We start from the raw sequence: 20,523 nt of genomic DNA, 5'->3' as shown, positions 1-20,523 counted from the left end.
GTATGTCATAAACCGGAATCTGTATTTCTTTATAAAAAGGCTGCGTAAATGCTAAGACTTAAAAGAGGGTCTAATTTATTAGACCTTTTTTTAAAACCTGATTTTCCTTCTTGGTATCAATATGAGTTTATCTACAATCATAATTTTGCCAACTATTTTAATTGGGCCATTTCTGCATTATATGCCTATAGGTCCTCTTTATGTTAATATTTTAATATTATTTGCTATTATTTATTGTTTATTACAAGTCTACTACATGCCAGAAATTGGTGCTTTTATGTGATATTTGGTCCTTACAATAAGCCTGAAAAATAGATCTTATCTCATTTTATAGATGGGTAGTCAAAGACAGTGGTTATGTAACTTATCCAAGTTCCTCAGTGGCACAGCAGAATCCAGCCTTTTGGACTATCAGACTACAAAGCCAACTTTCTTTCTACTATGCCTTTTACTGATTCAGAATTTTAGTATTTTCTGGATATTAAATCATTAGGGATCCAATTTATAATATCAGAAGCAATACTTGGGTATTATGAGAGGAAAGCTTATTTGACTCCTAGTGTTTATCTAATTTGGAAATTATTAATTTGCAAAGAAATTGAATTTTTTGAAAGATTTATGTCTCCCAAATGTCCTTCTTTCGCTTCAGCTCTAATGATTGTATTCTTGTTTTACTTACTGCAGAACTTTAATTACTGACTATACAATATCGTGCTCACATGTTTAGTGAGGATAGGGTAAATGGGCATTATCATAGACCATTGGTGGGGTTATAATCAGTATAGTCCCTTTAGAGGCCACTTGGGCAGTACCTATCAAAGTAAAAATGTGCATATGTTATCCAGCAATTCGATCTCTAGAAAGTTATCTGACTGAAATATTCTGACTCATGTGCAAAGATATACACACATCTATCAGTGGAGAATTGGTTGGCTAGACTAGATTGGTGCATTAGTACTATTCAGCCACTAGAATGAGAATAAGAGCAATCTGTATGTACTGATATGGCAAGATGCCCATAGCGTGTTATGTATAAAAAAGGCAAATTTTATTGAGTCCCAGTTGTGTAAAAAGAAAAAGCATATGTTTATCCATTTAAAAAATAATTTTATGTGTATAGAAAACATCTGGAAGATTATATCTCATTTATGATTGTCATGGGGGAGGAGATTTTTACTGTATATACGTTTATAGTCAGGATCTTTTTGTCATTAACAATTATCACTGAGTAAAAGTTTTAAAATATGCCCACATAAAAGTTTTTCATATTGTACAATGAAAAAACTATAATGAAAAATCAGTAGAAAAAGAAATGTATATGTCAAATGATGTGAACTGTCAACAGACTTAAATGGATATTGTTTTTTTTAAAATTGAGAAAATTCAAGTTTTGGATGAAATCGTGGAATGAGTTAACCCTGCAGACCCCAACCTCTGGGCTCTGCTGCTGCTAACACCAGCCCCCCAGTCTGTGGAAAAATTGTCTTCCATGAAACTGGGGGTCTGCACAGGAGGAGGTGAACAGCAGGCAAGCAAGTGAAGTTTCATCTGTATTTACAGCTGCTCCCCATCATTCGCATCACTGCCTGAGCTCTGCCCCCAACCCCGACCCCTGTCAGTGGAAATACTGTCTTCTATGAAACCAGTCCCTGGTGTAAAAAAGGTTGGAGACTGCTGAGTTAACCTAATGAATACCTTTGCTTTTGTCTTGAGTCCCTGACCTCCTCCTAACCTGGTTTTGAAATTTATTGTGGTATTCAACTTGTTAATAGATTTTTCTTTTTTATCTGAACTGCTGTTTCTGTAACTTTGTTTTAAGGAATAAACATCATCCTGACCTTCATCTCTGGGCTTGTTCTGGGAAGCAAAAAGACCAAGATCAAGTAATAGCTGGGGTAGAGAAAAAAATAACACTGCAAGACACAGTTAATCTAGAAGAAAGGAAATATGTACAAAACAACCATAAAGAACCACCTCGTTTGCCCCTAAAAACAGAAGGAACTTATATAACAAGTGAGCACAGCTATCAAAAACCACAAAGTTTTGGTCAGGACTGCAAATCTCTTGCAGACCCTGGGAGCTCAGATGATGATGATGTTAGTAGTTTTGAAGAAGAACAAGAATTCCAAATGGGAGATAAAAATCGTTTACAATGCTCAGCAAAAGAACATGGAATGCCTGAAAAGGTAAAACTGGTTCATTTGTGTTTGCCTCGAAAATATGATAGAACAACAAAGGAAAATTGTGTAAAATAAAACATACTGAATTCCCAGGTTTTACTTATATTTCCAAGTTCACAAATACCTTGTTAAGGTAAGGACATTTTTTGTTTTCTCTACAGAAAAACACTGGCCATTTGAACATTTTATTATCCCCTAATTCAGAATTTTAGTAATTTCAGTAAACTGTTACCCTAACAAATGTTTCAGTTTTATAAGCACATTTAAATGCCTCCAAAAACTGAGCCATATTATATTTCAAATGAAAATGTGTGTGAGAACCTGAAAGTATATGTGGGTGTAATAATTTGCCTTTTTTATGTGTGTTAGCTGAAAGGTGGCATTTTGTCTTTTTAAAAATTTTACTATATTTGTAAATGCATAGCGATCCCATTATGCAGTGCAGTAAGCTGGATTCTTACAGATCTATGTACATTGAACAGCTATAAACTTATGTCCTATTCAGTGGGATTATCTTAGAGATGTTGTGCCTTCATTTTTTATTGATTTTCAATTAGTAAGGCCACTTTGAAATTAGTTTTTTATTTTTCTGGCTATCAAGTAATCACTGTAAGTATGAATTAGTACTTAACTAAATTTGGAAAACTTACATTTTATAAAATTTGTGCTAATTTATTTTGTCAAATTAGTATCCCTCATGGGAAATGTTACCTTGGGCAAATCTAAGTTCAGATTCTGTGTATATGTTAAACTGTTTGCTCTTTTGAAGTTTTTGAAAGATTTTTTTGCCTTTTCCTCACCTCATTGATTTAACTGCAACAGTAAAGACCAATCTGTAGTTAGACTTTATACTGGTCTTTGAAAACTTTCTTGATTTTTTTTTCATTATTACTTTGCCCTCACTCCACTTATGTCACCAGTTGAGATTAACTGAGGAAGGGGCCATTGTAAATTAGCTGGGGATTTTAGTTACAGAATAGAATTAGTGACTTCATTTATTTAGCACATTTTATTGAAGCCTTCTTCCCTCTGTAGCACTATGCTAGGCATAGTGCAGAGATGGAGAGAGGTGGAAACAGTGGGCCTATCTGTTCTTAAGGACCACCAAGTGGAATTTGATTATGTGCCTTTACGATATACCAGGAGTCAGATTGGATTTCACCAGTCATTGTGGGTGATGAGGTGTTTAATGTATCTTTCCTTTATGACATTGCATTTCATCCATTTCTTTATGTTTATTTTCCAATGGTCCTTTGGAGAAGAATCCAGCTGAAGGGAATACAGTATTTGTTTATAATGATAAAAAGGGCACTGAAGACCCGGGAGACTCACATCTTCAGTGGCAGCTCAATCTCCTCACACACATAGAAAATGTGCAGAATGAAGTTACCAGCAGGATGGACCTAATAGAAAAAGAAGTTGATGGTAATTTAAGCAAGAACTAAAATACAGTTACTATAGTATGTTGATTATTATTATGAAGAAGTGATTTAAATTTTTTTAAATTGTAGAGTGAAAACTGCAGATGCTCTCCATATTGCTGGAGCTTTATTGCTCTCTTTACATTGTATTTAACACATACAGGACCTTTTAGTCTCAAAACAATATGGGTATGATCTTAAGTTTTTTTTTTTTCAAGATGGATATTTATTAAATACTGCCCATTGCCACTTATGCAGTATTTATTAGTTTTATTGAACTATGCTTTCTTTGGAAGCATAAGAAGTTTAAGAAGCATAAGAAGTTTAAGTATATTTGAAATAGGAGGGAAAAAGCATTTTGAATATTTATTTTTACTTAGGTTAGTATTTGTTGAGTGAAATTAATAAAAAAAAAACTTTTACAAGGTTAAGTAGGCAAACCTTAAGATTACTTACAAATTTTCAAATGGTTTTCTCTTTTATTTTTAAATTTTATCATCACACAGGAGCCCTGAAGAGTAGGCAGGAAAGATATTATCTGTCTGTTATATTTGAGAAACTAGAATAACTTAGATTACCTAATTCCTAATCCAGTGTTCTTCCTATGCTTTCTCATTCCTTTTTCCTCCTAACCTCATAGGTTGTATTCTGCCACCCCACACACACTTTTTATTAATTTTGCAAAAGCATGTGATACTTCTCCACTACTCTAAGTTAGAGTACCTACTACTTTTTTTTCCCCTTGAGGAAAGAAGAAATGGAAACCCATTTCAGAAGCATCTTCCACTTAGTTGTAAGTCAACTGTAGAGTTTAATGTTTTGAGTAGATTTTTGAAGAAAAGAAAATGCAACTTGACACTCCTGTATTATAGGAGTAAATTTCCAAAGAAAACATTAATAAAAAGTGTAGAGGTAATTAATTGTATTTTGCCTAGAACTTTAATACACTTGCATGTTTTTAAAAAAGCAATGATAAAATAGTGGAACTGAAAAGAATGCTGAGAATTGCTACCTCCTTTCCTTTGTTAAAAATAACTTCTAGATTTTTTTTAAAAAGTTTATAGAATAAGTTTTGTTTTAAATGAAATGGAGATGATTTAAGTCTAAATTAATAGAAAGCTTGAGCAGGCATAGGGAATAGTTGTTTCCTGTTCCAGAAGAGAGTAAAAGGAGACATTCAAAATGAAGTTAGTTTATATATATACATATATATGGAAAATTATCCTAAATGACAGATAAAGAGGGACTAGAACTTGTGGAGTAGGATGTGCATAGGATGCTAAACCTCTAAGAAATGGCTTCAGTATATTGGCTTTCTAGAAACAGAGAAGTGAACTCTTCTCTTTATCACTGTTCCAACCTCTAATTACGCCATTTTCTGTTTTTCCAGTTGCCATTTAAATTTGTTTGTTCTCTTCTCTTTTTTAGTTCTGGAAAGCTGGCTTGATTTCACAGGAGAGTTGGAGCCACCAGATCCTCTTGCAAGACTGCCCCAACTTAAACGCCACATAAAACAGCTCCTGGTTGACATGGGCAAAGTACAACAGATAGCAACTCTTTGCTCTGTATGACAACAGTGAACACTTAATGCAAAGAATGTGGCTTTCTTCAGTCAAATCGTTTTTAATAATCCACATGACTAAGTGGATAATTAAAAAGCTTAGTAATGTCTGGTCATTTACTGATTTGTGACATCAGTAGGATGACACCTTGGAAGGGAAAATGAAGAACAACTTTATCAAAGAAGCTAATATTTAAAAAAAATTTATGAGCAAGCTGCAGATGATAATGTGTTATATGCCAAGGATCAATGAAGTAAAATATAATCTATACTGAGGAAATTGAATTGGCAGAATTTTTGAATAGTTGCTTACATGAAGCTCAAGATACCTGTAGAAAGAAATATAGTTTTTAGTAGAAAGAGCCATGTTTATAAACCAGCATTTGGCCAAAAACAAAATTGTAAAGGCAATTTAAATTCCGGAGCATTCTACAGGGTTGCTCTAAGAGCTGTATTCTCAGCAGTTGATCCAGCTGCACAGAAATTTAGGGTTTTATAGAAATTTAAACTTTTATAGGATCATGAGCTATTTCTTGGGTGATGAATGTCCTTAATCAGAAAACTGACAGTAGAAGTCTCACTTCTGGGGAAAACAATTGTGAAATTCTTACTTCATTATGAATGTATTTAAAAACAAACACCAAATAATTGGAATATATTGCAGGCATTAAGCTCATTAAAAACAAACTGGCTTGCAGAAGGGTCTGATGTGCCAAATGATGATGATACTGCTGGAAAGAGGATTTTAAATATTATGGGGAGTTCTCCCACCCCGAGTCTTACATAATGCCATCAGTCCATCTAAAACCTATATATCACGTATGTTATATATATCTCATATATATTGAATGGCAGTATTCAGGCTTCAACGTACAGTTTGATCCTGAGTATGCTTGATGTTTGCCTTCAGAAAAAAAAATTGTAAATAACCTCAGCTGGGATGAGGAGTGACAAAAATATCAAAATGATTGTGGCTATGGATTTTTTTAACTGCTAGTAGTGGAATACTGGAAAAGCTTCATTTCTGAAGATGAATTTTATTTTTAAAAAATATGCGCGCACTCAAAACTTTTAGCTTTGATCACAAATGGACAAATTTCTGAAACCAAAGGCAACTAAGTTGCTGTACTAGCTCTTGCTGGATTTTGAGCCTAGGTCCTACTGTCTGTCAGTGCTCATGTGAGTGGTATGCGCCCCAGTGCTGCCTACGCAGGTATGCGTCAGTGTGTATGCTTGTTTTAAACAGACACTCAACGTACACGTGTACATAATCTACACATATTTATATCACACATATCTAGTTTTATTACCATAGTCTATACGAATTGGTGGTTAACATGAGATGTTACCTTTTAATAGACTGTTTTTAAAAATTAAAAATGTATGTATAGGTTTTGAAATTTTTCTAAAAAGGGGAAAAAAGACTGTTAAGAGGAGGCTATTTGATGACATATAACACTTGAATATTTTATGCCTCATTCTGTTTATCAGTTCTAGAGATCTGTATAAATGCATTTTAGAACTGATAGACAGTTAACTTGAATTTATCTTTGATAAAAATACATGCCACTGTACATTCAGATATTATTTAAATTTGCAAACACATTGTTCTATATGTAAGGGTACTGTATGTAAAACTCCTTATTAAAACGATTCCACATACCCTAAAATTTCAGCTTGCCTTTTTGCGGCCTTATATTTTAATGTAAAGATTAAAAGAATGTGCAAAATAGTCAAATTTTTATTGCCTTTTGAGATTCTCCAATTTGACGAATGTGCCAAAGATCAACAGACATAAAATATAGTCCTGTGTATTTACTTGTGATACTTTAACTGTGTGAAAGATCTCACTGATAAATGAAAAGCTTTAGCAGAGGTGATATTGTGGGCTAGTTGCTTAAATTTGCATATTAAAGTAAAAAAAATAGTGCCTGTATTTCATGCGTGGAGTAAATTTGCTAATGTCTATATTTCAAGATTGACACTCTTTCATTTGTGTTTTATAATAATGGGTCTAATATTTTCTCTGTCATTACTAAATTCTAGACATTGAATTTTATCTTCTTTTTTTCAGATATGGAGCAAATAGCATCCTTAACCCATGAATAGTGGTGTTGCCTAGATTCTTGTCACATACACAGAAGATGCTTTGCACTCAGTAGCATTCATCCTCTCAGTCCCTGGTGAACACTGCACATTTGTTCTTGTAGTTTCTTAAAATTAGATTACTATATTTGTTAGCAGCCTGCAAATTGGAAGTTACATTAATAATTAGATTACTAAAATTTTTGCTCTGCTTATATGTATATGAACTGTAAATCTGAATTTTTAAATTTAGATCTTTAAAATAAATCTATGTCAAATTATTTTATGTACATATCCATTTAATATGGAGTATATCAACAATTGGCTGAAGCCTTTCCTTCTTTAAGAGAGTGAATTCATTTCTGGAAAGTCAATTCATTATGAGAAGTTTCAGATGAGATGATTTTCTTTTCTTTCAGTCTTTAAAAATTTCAATATATATATTTTAATAGAAGCAATAAACCAGAGAGGGTGTTTCTTGAAAAGACAATGTTTTATTGGCCACCCAAACAGAATAGAATGCCCATTGGTGGGGAGGGATCCCTCTTAGTATGTTACTGATAAATATAACTTGTACTTCCTCTTACTGATTTGTGGTTCTACTGACTTCTTTTCAAATATAAGAGTAATGTACTTTTTCCTTAAAGGAACTTGGTTATTCTTTTAATTTCAGGTAAAGCCCCTTTTCTTAACACTCTTATTTCTTATTTCCACTGACTCACTTCCTCTTTGATATTCGTATTTCACATGTTCAAATTGAAGCATACTATTCCCACTCCATAAACTGAATCTCCTGCCAACTGCACTGTCTCTTAATAATGTACCCTAAGAGCCAAGGCTTGAAACACTGAGTCCTCTCTCATATCCATTTCATCAAAATAGATGATGTTGTCTTCCTCCCTCTCAATCCCACTGGAAGTTTAATATTTTTAATAAAATAATGTTATGGAGGTATTACCACTGGCCTCTAGAATTCTAACTTTGTCTTCATTGGAATCCATCAAAATTGTCACTACCAGACTAGAGGATTTACACTTAATGAGTGCCTGCTGTGTCCCAGTCATTGTACATGTTACCTGCAGTATCAAATTTGTTCATAAGATAGGTAAAGTGATTATTTTCTAGGTGAAGATGCTAAAGTTTAGAGACATTTAGAAACTTACCCTGAATAAGAAAATATAAGGAGCAGTTTCAGCATTCAAATTTTGTACAAGGTCATGTTCTTTTTCTAGCATATATGTTTCAACTGTTGTTGTCATTTCAGTTTTCTGCTCTGAAACTTTTAGTGACTCCCTATTACAAACTGTGTCAGGTCTGTATGATCTGGATCTTTTGCAGTTTACATAATCAATTTTCAAATTCATTTAAATATAGCCTGTTACGTGAACTATTCTTGTTTCCATCTCTTGCCTTTATTTTTTTTCCCTCTTGCGGAAAATTCTCCTTTGTTTCTTGTGTCTCTATAAACCCAGACAATCCTTCAAGCTTCAGTTTCTCTTCCTATGAGAAGCAATCCATTACTGAAGGCCTTTTATGATATCCTGCGTTGTAACAAGCTATAGAGGAACTACATCAGTGAATAATCATTTGGTAGAGTGGAACAGGCATTTACTTTGCAATCCTAGACTCAAACTTTGACTCTGCCAATTTACTAGTGGTCTAATTTCTCTGAGCTTTAGTTTTCATTTCTATAAAACGGGAATAATGCCTAACTTAGAACCTTTTTCTGAGAATTAAATAAAGCAAGTAAAGTACCTAGAAGCTATTGTTAAATAAATTGAAAATTCAGTAGACATATTGAGGGTCTTCCATGTCCAGCCATTAAGTTAATAGGCTGGGATGGCTATGGAATTAATGTTAGTAAGACCAGCGTATAGGCTAATGGAACACAGAAAACATTTTTCAATGAGATAGGTGCTATTAAAGAGTACAAGGAGGCAAAAGAAAGGAAAGATAACTAGACTCATAGACAAAGGGGCTTTGGGGAAATAGATAATGCATGTTAAGTAGAACAGTGGTCTCCTCATGTTTTTTGATTGTGACATCTAAAGGAATTTTGAAAAATTCCAGTCGACTCCTGGTACCTGTTGTTTTTGGGTAACCCTGAAAATAAAGCCAGAGACAAGAGACTTTGAGTACACTTAGCTTATTCGAGAGATGATCCAAGGAAGTCAGAGTGAGGAAAAAGGAAAAGGAGGGAAAAAGCTATATAAATATGCATAATTGGGGACACTGCTATGAGCAATGGGGCTTTGATTCTTCCACTTGAAGTTCATAAATTTATACAATTGCAAAGAATTTGTAATTTCCAATTTGTAAATATTGATGTTAAAATTAACCAGGTACATCATTTTAAAATGTATACAATAGAATCTGAATATAGTTTTACTGCTTACCAACATCTGTTTTAAAAATACATGAGCAAGCTCTTCTTTAACATTTAGAAATTTTACATATTTTATATTCTCTTTTCTGCCTTCCCCACAGAATGTTATAGTCTATACTTAAAGGTCTTTATCATCCTCTCATATTTTTGTCCACAAAAAAAGTGCATTGCAATTTTAAAATTTATAGATTTCTTAATAGAGTATCAAAACACACAAAGCAAACACTAATATCACTGAATAGATAAATAGGAAAATCTACAATTATGGTTAAAGATTCAATCCTCCTTTAGTGCTAATTGATAGAACAAGTAAACAGAATCAGTAAGAATATAGAAGACTGGAACAAAAATGATCACCTAACTTAATTGACATTTATGTAACATTCTATCCAACGACACAAGAACAATTAATGTCCTTTCCAAGTGCATATGGACCACTCAAAAAGATAGACTATATACTAGACCATAAAACAAGTCTCAAATAATTGAAATCATGCATAATATGTTCTCTGACCACAATGGAATTAAAACTGGGAATCAATGCTAGAAAGCTATCTGGAAAAATCAAACAACATAACTTCTAAATAATTTATGAGCCCAAGATAAAAGGTTATAAGTAAAATTAGAAAATATTTTAAAATATGAATATGAATTTGAAAACATGCTAAAATTTATGGAATACAGCTCAAATAATGTTAGAAATTTATAGCTTTAAATGCTTATATTTAAAAAGAAAGGGACACAATCACTGATACAAGATTTCATCTCAAGAAACTAGAAGAAAAAGCAAATTAAAACCAAATAAGCAGGGCAGGAAGGAAATAATGATGTATGTTGAAACCAATGAAATACTAAATGGACAAACAATAGGGAAACATCAATATAAACCAAAAAGCTGGTTCTTTGAACAGAGCTAAAATTCATAAACTCCTAGGTAGACTGATCAAAAATTAGAATGGAGGAGGGAACATTACAATGTATCCAACAGGTAATTTTTAAAAAGGAATATTATGACTACATTTCAATCAATTTAAAGCTGAGATGACATGGAAACATTTCTCAAAGGACCCAAATTACCAAAAAAAAAAAAGATTAAAAACATTGAATTTATGATTAAAAATCTTTCTTCATAAACTTCAGGCCTAAATGTAAATTCTATTATACATTTAAGGAAGAAGTAAACTCAATTTTATGTAAACACTGGCAAGAAAAAGAAAAGAACATTTAATATCTTATTTTTTGAGACCAACTTTGACCTCATGCCAAAACCACAGAAAGACATCACAAGGAAAGAAAATGACAGACCAATTCATATTCCTCCTGAACATAGACATAAAATCCTTAACAAAATAGTAGCAGACCTAATCTAGCAACCTATAGTGAGGATGCTATATCAAGGTCAGGTTGAGTTTTCCCAGGAATATGAAGTTGGTTTAATATTAAAAAATGTAACATACCAAATCCATAAAAATAAAAATTATATGTTAATGAAAAAGTATTTTACAAATTTATATATCCACTAATGATTAAAAGTTATCAGAAAGCAAGGAATAGAAAAGAATTTACATAATTTTATAAAGGACGTCTGCTAAGAAACAATCTAATATCATAATGGTAAACTCATATTTTCTTCCCTAAGACAAGCAATAGGCAAGAATGATGTCCACTATCACCACTTCTGTCTAGCACTGAGTTCTTGTCAGTATACTATGTCACCGGACAATAAAGAAAAAGAAATGAAAGGTACAACAATTGGAAAGGAAGAAATATTGTCAGGTGACATGTATACATAAGTCTATGAAATCTATTAATACCAAAATGCAACCAGAACTAATATTTCTATGCATTAGCAATGAGCAATTAGAAATTGGAAGTTTTAAAAATATATCATTTTCTATGGCATCAAAATATGAATACCTAGGGATAAAATTGAGAAAAAATGTGGAAGATGTATTCAAAAAACTACAAAATAATGCTGAGAATAATTAAAGATGACATAAATGAATGGAAAGGTATACCAGGCTCATGCATTGGAGGACTTCGTGTTGCTCAAAAATCAGCTCCCAAAATTGACCTATAAATATAATGCAATCCCAGTTAAAATCCCAGAAAGCTTTTTGAAATAGTAATTATCGTAACGCTTCTAAAATTCATATGGAAATGCAAAGGACCTAGAATAGTCAAGGAAATTTTGAGCAAAACGAAGTTGGAGGTAATACAATTTCTGATTTTGAGGCTTATTATAGAGCAACAGTAATCAAGACAGTGTAGAAGTGTCATAAAGATAAGAGTTGTAGATCAATGGTACAGAATAGAGAATCCAGAAATACATCTAAAATATATGGTCAGTTGAATGAAAATTCTGCTGCTCTACATCTTTGTCAGCATTTGGTGGTGTCAGTGTTTTGGGGTTTAGCCATTTAGATGTGCAGTGGTATCTTATTTTAATTTGCATGTGGATATCCAATTGCTCCAGCATCATTTGTTCAAAAGACTATTTTCCCTTTGAAGGACCTAGATGTCTTTATTGAAAATCATTTAATGATAATTATGTCAGTTTATTTATGCATTGTATATTCTTTTTCCATTAATCCAAATGTCTATCCTTATGCATATATCCAACTATCTTCATTACCATTGCTTTATAGTAAGGTTCGGAATCATGTAGCATAATTTTTCTTACTATGTTCTTCCTTCTTAAAATTTTTTTTGTCAATTCTAGGTTTTTTGTATTTCCATAAAATTTTTAGGATCCCATTATCAACTTCTTTTAAACACTGCTGGGATTTTGACAGGAATTACACTGAATCTATAGATTAATTGCCATCTTAGCAATATTGAATTTTCTGATCCATTAGCGTGGTGTATTTCTCCATTTGCTTAGAATTTATGAATTTTTTCTCAGCAGCTTTCTTGTAATTTTCAGTGTCAGATTTTGCACTTATTTTGTTAGATTTATTTCTATTTTATTATTCTTGATTATATTTTAAATAGAATTGTTTTCTTAATTTCATTTTCATATGTTTTATTACTAGAGTAGAGAAACAAAATTGTTTATATCTTGTATCCTGTGACATTACTCAAATCTCTCATTAGTCCTAGAATTTTTATATATTCTCTAAGATTTTCTGTATACTATATTGTTTTCTGTGAATAAAGACATTTATTTCTTACTAATATGCATATGTTTTATTATTTTTCATTGCCTTATTACACAGGCAAGAACATTTGGTACAATGTGAATAAAAGTGGTGAGAGTGGACATCCTTGCCCTGTTCCCTTGGGGGAAAGTATTCAGTCTTTCAACATTAAAGATGATGTTATTTGTAAGTTTTGGGTACATGTCTTTTATTAGATTGAAGAAGTTACCTTCCATTCTTAGTTTGTTGACAGTTTTTTATTATGAATGGGTCTTGGATTTTGACAAATTATTTTTTTGTTTCTATTAAGATGGTCATATAACTCTTGTATTTTTTTTTCATTTGGTCTATTAAATTAATTGTTTTGGAGGTTAAACCAACCTTGCATTCCCAGAATAGATAATACCCCCACACCCCAGTCATGATGTATAATCCATTGTTTGTATTGCTGGATTTGACTTGCTAATATGTTGCTAAGAATTTTTTATCATTTTCATAGGGATATTGTTCTGTAGTTTTCTTGAAATATCTTTGTCTGGCTTTGGTACTTGGGTAATACTGGCTTAATTAAATGAATTAGGAAGTATTCTCTTTTCCTCTAATTTCTGAAAGACTTTATGTGAACTTAGCATTATTTCTTCCTTAAATTTTTGGTACAGCTCATCAGTGAAGCCATTTGGGATTGGCCTTGTCATTTTGGGAAGATTTTAAATTACTGATTCAATTGTTTTAATTGATATAGGTGATCAGATTTTCAATTTCTTCTTTGAGTTTGTTTTTGAAGTTTGTGTCTTTCTAGGAATTTGTCTATTTCATATAGTTATCTAATTTGTTAGCATGATGATTTTCATAATTGTCCCTTATGATTTTTTTAAATTTATGATCTGTATTGATGTCTCTTTTACTCTTGATTTTATAATTAGCTGCTTCTCCTTCCTTCTCTCCCTTCCTCCCTTCTTTCTTCCCTTCCATCCTTCCTCTGTCTCTTCTTCCCTTCCTACCCTTCTTCCTCCACCCTGCCCCAAAACTCAGCAGTTTACCTAGAGATTTGTCAATTGTGTTATTTTTTTCAAGAAATTAACTGTTTTTTCATTAATTTTTTCTATTATCTTTTATGTTTCCTTCATTTCTGCTCTGATCTGAGTTTCCATTCTTCTTACTTTGAATTGTTTTGCTCTTTCAGCTTCTTGAGGTAGAAATTATGATTGCTGATTTTAGTGCTTTTTTAAATATAGGTATTTAAAGCTATAAATTTCTCTATAGTCAGTGACTTATCTGTATACCATATATTTTGATATGTTATAGTTTCCATTTTCATTCAGTTTGAGATATTTTCCAGTTTCCACTGTGGTTTCTTTATTGACCACGGATTATTTAGAAATGTTTAATTTCTGACTTCTGGTTCCAAAATAGCAGTGTAGAGACAAGCTGGCTTCTCTCCTTTCCTCCTTTGTCCCTTTGACAAAAAATCAAAAACAAATATAAACTGCCAAAATCTTCTCAAATCACAACCCAGAGCTCACGTATAAGGATGAGACAGTTCCCAGGACCGCAGAGAAGTGGAAAATCTCCAAGCAGATGGTAGGAAAACTGGGCTTCCACATCCACAACACCTCTCCCTTCCCATTCTGCCAGGCACCAAATCTGTGGAAAATATCCTCTCAACTCCTGGTGCCTACCCTGGAAAAAGTAAAATTGATGTGGTCAACCAGCTTCCCCACCTTCTTTGGCTCCCTGGCAGGAGACCTATCCTTGCCTTATCTCATGGGTATCATCTTGACTACCTTAAAGAAGAAATATCTTAAAGGGCATGCAAAGACAAACAGGGGAGGCCAAACTGCAATCTCTAGTCCAGAAACTGCTCTGTATCTCAACCACAGAACATACCAAATAAGAGTGACTATAAGAGGTACATTCTCTGGGTCCCCTCGACATGAACCCCTAGCCACTGTTGGGTTATTCCATACTGCTGGAATAATCACTTTGGGACCTCCCCCATCCAGGACAGGCAGGGCTCCCACCATTTACTAGAGCCAAGGTACACCTGAGCTTAATGTGCCACCTAGAGCTGAGAAGGACGCAGTGATCTAGCAGTGAAGAGTCACTAAGCAAGTATATTTAATAAAAAGCAAAGTGAGCTGGACAGAGAAAACTGGAAATAAGTAATCCTTCAATGGAAAGACATAGATATACAAGGTCTGTCCGGAAAGTGTCCAGCCATTGTTAACATAATGAGAATGGTTTGCATGACATTGATGTAACCTGGCAGCCAAAGAGAGTGAACTGGAATGCGTGTGCATGAACAATGATGCCTTCACTATACTAGTCAGTGGAGCACTAGACGCTGTTGAGTGAGCATGTGTACTGTGTGGCTGTCACATTCAAAATGACTGAGCGAGAAGAGCAACGAATTTGTATCAGGTTTTGCCTTAAGCTTGAACATTCCTCTGTGGAAACTATTCGGATGATTCAGAAGGCTTTTGGGGACAGTCCAATGAGTGTGGCACAAATAAAAGTGTGGTACAAATGCTTCAAAGATGGTTGAGAATCTGTTGAAAGTGATCCACATTCTGGAAGGCCTGCAACAAGCAGAACACCTCAGAATGTTGAACATGTAAGGATTAGGTTAAGAGGTGCTGGGAGAACTGTTTGAGGTTCCAAGGTGCCTACTTACAAGGGGATTAAGTAAGGTGTCATTGTCCTATGTACAATGATTCTTATATTTTGTATCTTCTTCAATAAATGTCTGTATTTTTCATATTACATGGTTGGATACTTTCCAGACAGACCTCATATACCCACAGGAAACATCAGCAAACAGGGAACCATGTCCTCTCCAAAAGGACAAAGCAAGAAATCCCAGACCCTAATGAGATGGCGATTTGTTAGTTCTCTAGCCAAGCATTCAAAATACCAGTTTTAGGGAAACTCGGTGATCTCCAAGATAACACAGAAAAACAATTCAGAAATTTATCAAAGAAATTCAACAAAGAGATCAAAATAATAAAAAATTCAGACAAATCTTGTAACTGAGAAGCATGTTTGCTGAACTGAGAAACTCTTTGGAGCCTCTCAACAGCAGAATGAACCAAGCAGAGGATAGAATCAGTGAGCTCAAAGGCTGGCTATTTGAAAATACACAGTTAGAAGAAATAAATGAGAAAAGAATGAAAAGGAATGAAGGCCACTTACAAGATACAGAAATTTACCTCAAAAGACCAAATATAAGAATTATTTCAGATGAGCAAGAGCAAGGGGTAGAAAACTTATTCAAAGAAATAACAGAAAACTTCTCAAAACTTGAGAAAGATATAAATATCTGGGTACTGGAAGGTCTTTGAGCACCAAGCAGATTCAACCCAAAAAAGAATATTCCAAGGCATATAATAATCAAACTCTCCAAGGTCAAGAACAAGGAGAAGATCCTAAAAGCAGCAAGAGGAGGTAAGAAGCAAATAACATAAAAAGGATCTCGAATTCATCTGGCAACAGACTTTTTAACAGAAACCCTACAGCCAAGAGGAAATGGAATGACATTTTCAAAGTACCCAAAGGAAAAAAATTGCAACTCAAGAGCACAGGGGAGAGAAGACGCAGCTCAGGTGTAGATTATAGAGGTGCTGGAGCCTGCCGGGAACATTGTGAAGCAGAGAAGGAAGAAGATAAAGGAAAAAGGATATGGGTGAGGATCAAATCCAGAGAGGCTCGGAGCCCATTGAAGGGATAAGGGTGGATCCCTCTCTCCCTCCCATGTGGCTTCTGTGACCAGTGGGCTACCAAGATTCTTGGAGACTTTTCCACCCCCATGAGCCCAGGCATGGCAGCAAACACAGAATAGTGGGGAGAACATGCATGATGATCCCAGAGCTTGGACATTCCATGCGAGATTCCTCGCCAAGGAGAAGGGGACTCACTACCATGTCATCCCTCTGATCCTGAGGTTGCTAGCCAGTCTGACTTCTCTCCACCTTTCACATGTTCTTATGTTTGTTTCACATACAGTGTCCACGGTTTTAACTATACTTAGTAGGAGGGACAGTGAGAAGTATTTTTACTCCATCTTTCTGGACAAGGAAATCAAGTATCAGAAATTTTTATTATTGCCCTAGCAACCCAGGAGAAGGAGGAATATAGCTTTGGTTCACTGTGTATGTGGAAGAGGGGGAGAAGCTATCCCCAGCAGTGGCTTGGGATGCAGCAATATGGTGGCAGGCTGGAGTTGGGGAGAAGTCGCTGGTAAGCAGTTCCCTGTGGTGGGTGACAGCTGATGAAAGAATGTTGGAAACAGTGGTGTCTGATGTTTCGTTTGAAGCCATTTCCTTCTCTGTATTCCAATTACTCTGCATTTCCTCCCAAATCTTTAGTAAGCACTGATTGTACACAGTACCCTAGTAGTACAGAATGAAGGAAATGAAGAAGGTTATACAGCTGTGTCTGGGGCCAGGGAGAGTGAGAGAGGTGGTGAGGCCAGTGATGAAGGGCCTGCTGGAGTGATGGAGGCCTGACCCATTAGCATCTGCTGAAGACAGAGCAGGACATTGCCAGGTAGAGTCACTGCAGGAGCCTGCATGTTCTCGGGGCTCAGTAGAGAGGCAGTGAAAGCAGGGACAAGTAGCTGAGTCATTATGAGAAAGAGAGTTCTGCGGTGGAGGAGGCGACACCTTGGCTTGGTTTTCTCAAAGCTCACCGCTCTGTTGCTGGGGTGAGGAGAAGCACCTCTCCTCTTGCGTGTGGAGGGAAGCTCTTTGTATGGATTCCGAAAGAAGCTCGTGCAGTTCTGGCCTACTGAGTGCTCTTGCTTCCACACACTGGGGACTTCTTGCTCTTCTCCAGTGGGGTCTGAAGTGGAGTCAGGCCATGGGCCTGCCATTCCTCTCCCTCCAAGTGCTCTTCACTCCAGCGATACCCTAGCCTGCTTCATGGACCCTGAGCTCAGAGTTCCTAAAGCACAAACCCAGTGGAGCAGAGATGCTCTCAGCATGGGCATGGGTGGTTGCTTCCCAGGGTCCAGGCCAGCAAGAATGACTCAGCACACCAGCCAGCCTGGGCAAGCTGGGTGCATGTATTTGGGGGCAATGGGAAGCATAGAGAGCGGGATTTGTAATAAACCTTTAACCATGTTCCACTTTTTCTAAGACAAATTTGCTTTAGAAACCTAGAAATGGAGAAACAATAAGGGGCTGCACCATGCTATGTTTATTATGTTCCTGGAGTGGAGAGGCTGCTGCTGGGTTTCCACAGCATGGGGTGACCTTGGCCCACGCAACAGGGCAGCAGACAGTCAGGCAGGAAGAGTTCTTCATCTGTGCCTGCTTTTACAGTAAACGCCAGCATGTCTCCCTAAACCATCTTTGCCTAACATCTAAGTCTTAATCTAAGTTATTGTCTCCTACTCCCCAGGGTGAACTGATCCCTCTGCCCATGGAGCACCTGTATGGTGAGTCTCCATCCCCACAGCGTGGGCTGTATTCCAGAGGACTGTCCCCGCGGCTGGTGAAGAAGCCCCAGGGAGGGTCAGTGGGGAGGGAGGCCGCTGTGGTTGGCTAGTCCAGAGTCGGGGACCTGGAGGAGGCGGGAGGGGCAAACCCAAGAAATGAGAATGAGCGGACTTGAGGGGAGAGATAGAAGGTGCTCAGAGCTGTTGGCACAGAGACAGCCGAACATCAGAGTCAAGAGAAGTGTGGATGAGCTTGGTTTGGGACGTGTTGAATTTGAAATGTCCTCAGCATGGTCCTGAGCTCCATGAAGAAGTCTGGCTGAAGACTGAGCTAGAGAGAGATTTGTGATGCATAGGAAGGGTGAGCAGAGCAGAGGTTCTTGCCTGGCTCTAATCCCACACCCCGGCACTTAAAATGACTATTGTGTTTTACTTTCATAGTTTGTATCATGAACTTAATAATGATGAGAGTAGCTGTTACCAGCTTAGTTGTGTCCCTCCAAAATTCATATATTGAGTTCCTACTCCCAGGACCTCAGAATGTGTCTGTATTTGGAGAAAGGGACTTTAAAGAGGTAATTAAGCTAAAGTGAGTTCATTAGGGTGGGCCCTAATCCCATAGGACTGGTGTCTTTATTAGAAGAGGAAGTTAGGACACAGACACACAGAGAAGAAAGACCATGTGAGGACACAGGGAGAAGACGGCCGTCAACAAGCCAAGGAGAGAGGCCTCAGAAGACACCAGCCCTGCCAACACGTCGATCTTAGGCTTCCCACCTCCAGAACGGTGAGAAATGAATTTCTGTTTTTCTAGTCCCCCAGTCTGCAATACTTTGTGATGGCAGCCGGAGCAGACTCATGCAGGAGCCAATACTGGATATTATTATTAATATGTCAAATACCGTTTTAAGCACTTTACATATTTTAACACATTTAATAGTCACAGCAACCCCATTCGTAGTAGGCGGTATAGTCCACTGTGCAACAGCTGTACTGGCCCCTTCGGCTCCCCCAGGTGGGGAGCACACCCCCCTAGCCTGTCCTCCTGCCTCCTCCTCTCCTTGGGGCAGTATTCCTCCAGGTTCTTAGGTGCCCCACCCCCTGCCTGCCACACTCAGCTACAGGTCCTGGTTGCCTGCAAGCCCCTCCCCCACCTGTCACCAGCCACTGCCCTGCGGGGTTGTTTTTCTGTATGCTTGTCATTACCTGGAAAGATGCCGTTGGCAAAATATGAAAGTCAATAATGATAATAACTGCTAGCATGTAATGGGCATGTACTCTTCAATGTCTCCTTTGTTCTGCTACAGCCACGGTAAGGAGTAGGGACACATTGTCCTTCTCTTTTTAACTTTGCCTTTTAGAGAGAGAGGGTGGGGCTCAGGGAGACTAGGTGAGTTTTCCCAGGTCACACAGGAACAGGAGTGAAGGAAGGAAGTGGGTTTGCTGGGAGAAACTGTGCTGCTATGCAGGCTTTACATGGAAGGCACAGTGCCTGTTCTCTGTGGGTTGGCAAAGTCTGAAGTCCTGGGACAGAGAAGAAAGGAATATAAATATGAGAATGAACCTGTGTGCATGTATTTGGCTTTTCTTGCTGAAATTCTTATTTTCTATATTAATGAAGGCAGGATTTTACCTGTTTTGTTTTCCGCCATATCCTCATTGTCTAAAATAGGCACCTGTTATTGTTGGGCTCTAAAAAAATATTGGAGACAGGAAGGAAGGAAGGAAGAAAAGAAAGGAAGAAAGGAAGGGAGGGATGGAGGGAGGGAGAAAGCACAGAGGAAGGGATTGCTCTTCTCCCACAGCAGGCCCGAGCCTATCACCCCCAAAACTATAAAGCTTTGACCTTTGTCTGTAAAGAAGAATTTGAAGCCACCCACCCAATGCTCCCCATGGTCTAGAAAAGATTCTTTTGCCCCACTGGCCACACGAGTGTCCTCAGAGGGAGCAGACGCAGGTGGAGGGAACTTCTTGTGACCAGCAGAGAAAACAGGGTGGGGCACAGCCTCAGCAAGTGCCCGTGGGTGGGGGGGAAGCCAGTGCCAGCAGAAGCTCTATAAAGGCTCTCTGGCTAGAGCATCTCCGGAGGGCAGTGGCATCTACCCCTGCATCCCAGGAAGGGGCCAGGAAAATGGCCCTGGTCCTGTGGGTCTTCAGCCTGCTGGGCTCAGCCTGCTCGGTGTCGGCCAACATCTTTGGTGAGTTCTGAGGCCGTGGAGTCAGGGGTGGGGAGGGAGCTCCAGTGTCAGCCAGGCTCTGCCCCGGGGCCTCTGAACATGTGCGATTTAATTTGGCCCCCCAAATGCCCAGATG

The 20,523-nt window shown here is 36.9% G+C and overlaps 2 protein-coding genes across 2 annotated transcripts in view; both read left to right on the top strand.

Moving 5' to 3' along the window:
- PHF20L1 (PHD finger protein 20 like 1) overlaps window positions 1–7,098 on the top strand; it is a 79,429-nt gene extending 72,331 nt beyond the window's left edge. The window contains exons 19-21 of the mRNA XM_045561805.1: window positions 1,820–2,186; window positions 3,443–3,605; window positions 5,030–7,098. Of these exons, the coding sequence (XP_045417761.1) occupies window positions 1,820–2,186; window positions 3,443–3,605; window positions 5,030–5,172 (673 nt within the window). The 3' untranslated portion in view covers window positions 5,173–7,098. The remainder of the gene's footprint in view (window positions 1–1,819; window positions 2,187–3,442; window positions 3,606–5,029) is intronic.
- Window positions 7,099–20,299: 13,201 nt separating this feature from the next.
- Window positions 20,300–20,523, top strand: part of TG (thyroglobulin) — a 244,685-nt gene continuing 244,461 nt past the window's right edge. The window contains exon 1 of the mRNA XM_045561428.1: window positions 20,300–20,408. Within this exon, the coding sequence (XP_045417384.1) occupies window positions 20,342–20,408 (67 nt within the window). The 5' untranslated portion in view covers window positions 20,300–20,341. The remainder of the gene's footprint in view (window positions 20,409–20,523) is intronic.

This window comes from Lemur catta, chromosome 9, assembly GCF_020740605.2.
Source record: "Lemur catta isolate mLemCat1 chromosome 9, mLemCat1.pri, whole genome shotgun sequence".
In the NCBI taxonomy this organism is placed as follows: domain Eukaryota; kingdom Metazoa; phylum Chordata; class Mammalia; order Primates; family Lemuridae; genus Lemur; species Lemur catta.
This window is presented reverse-complemented; position numbering and strand designations above follow the sequence as displayed.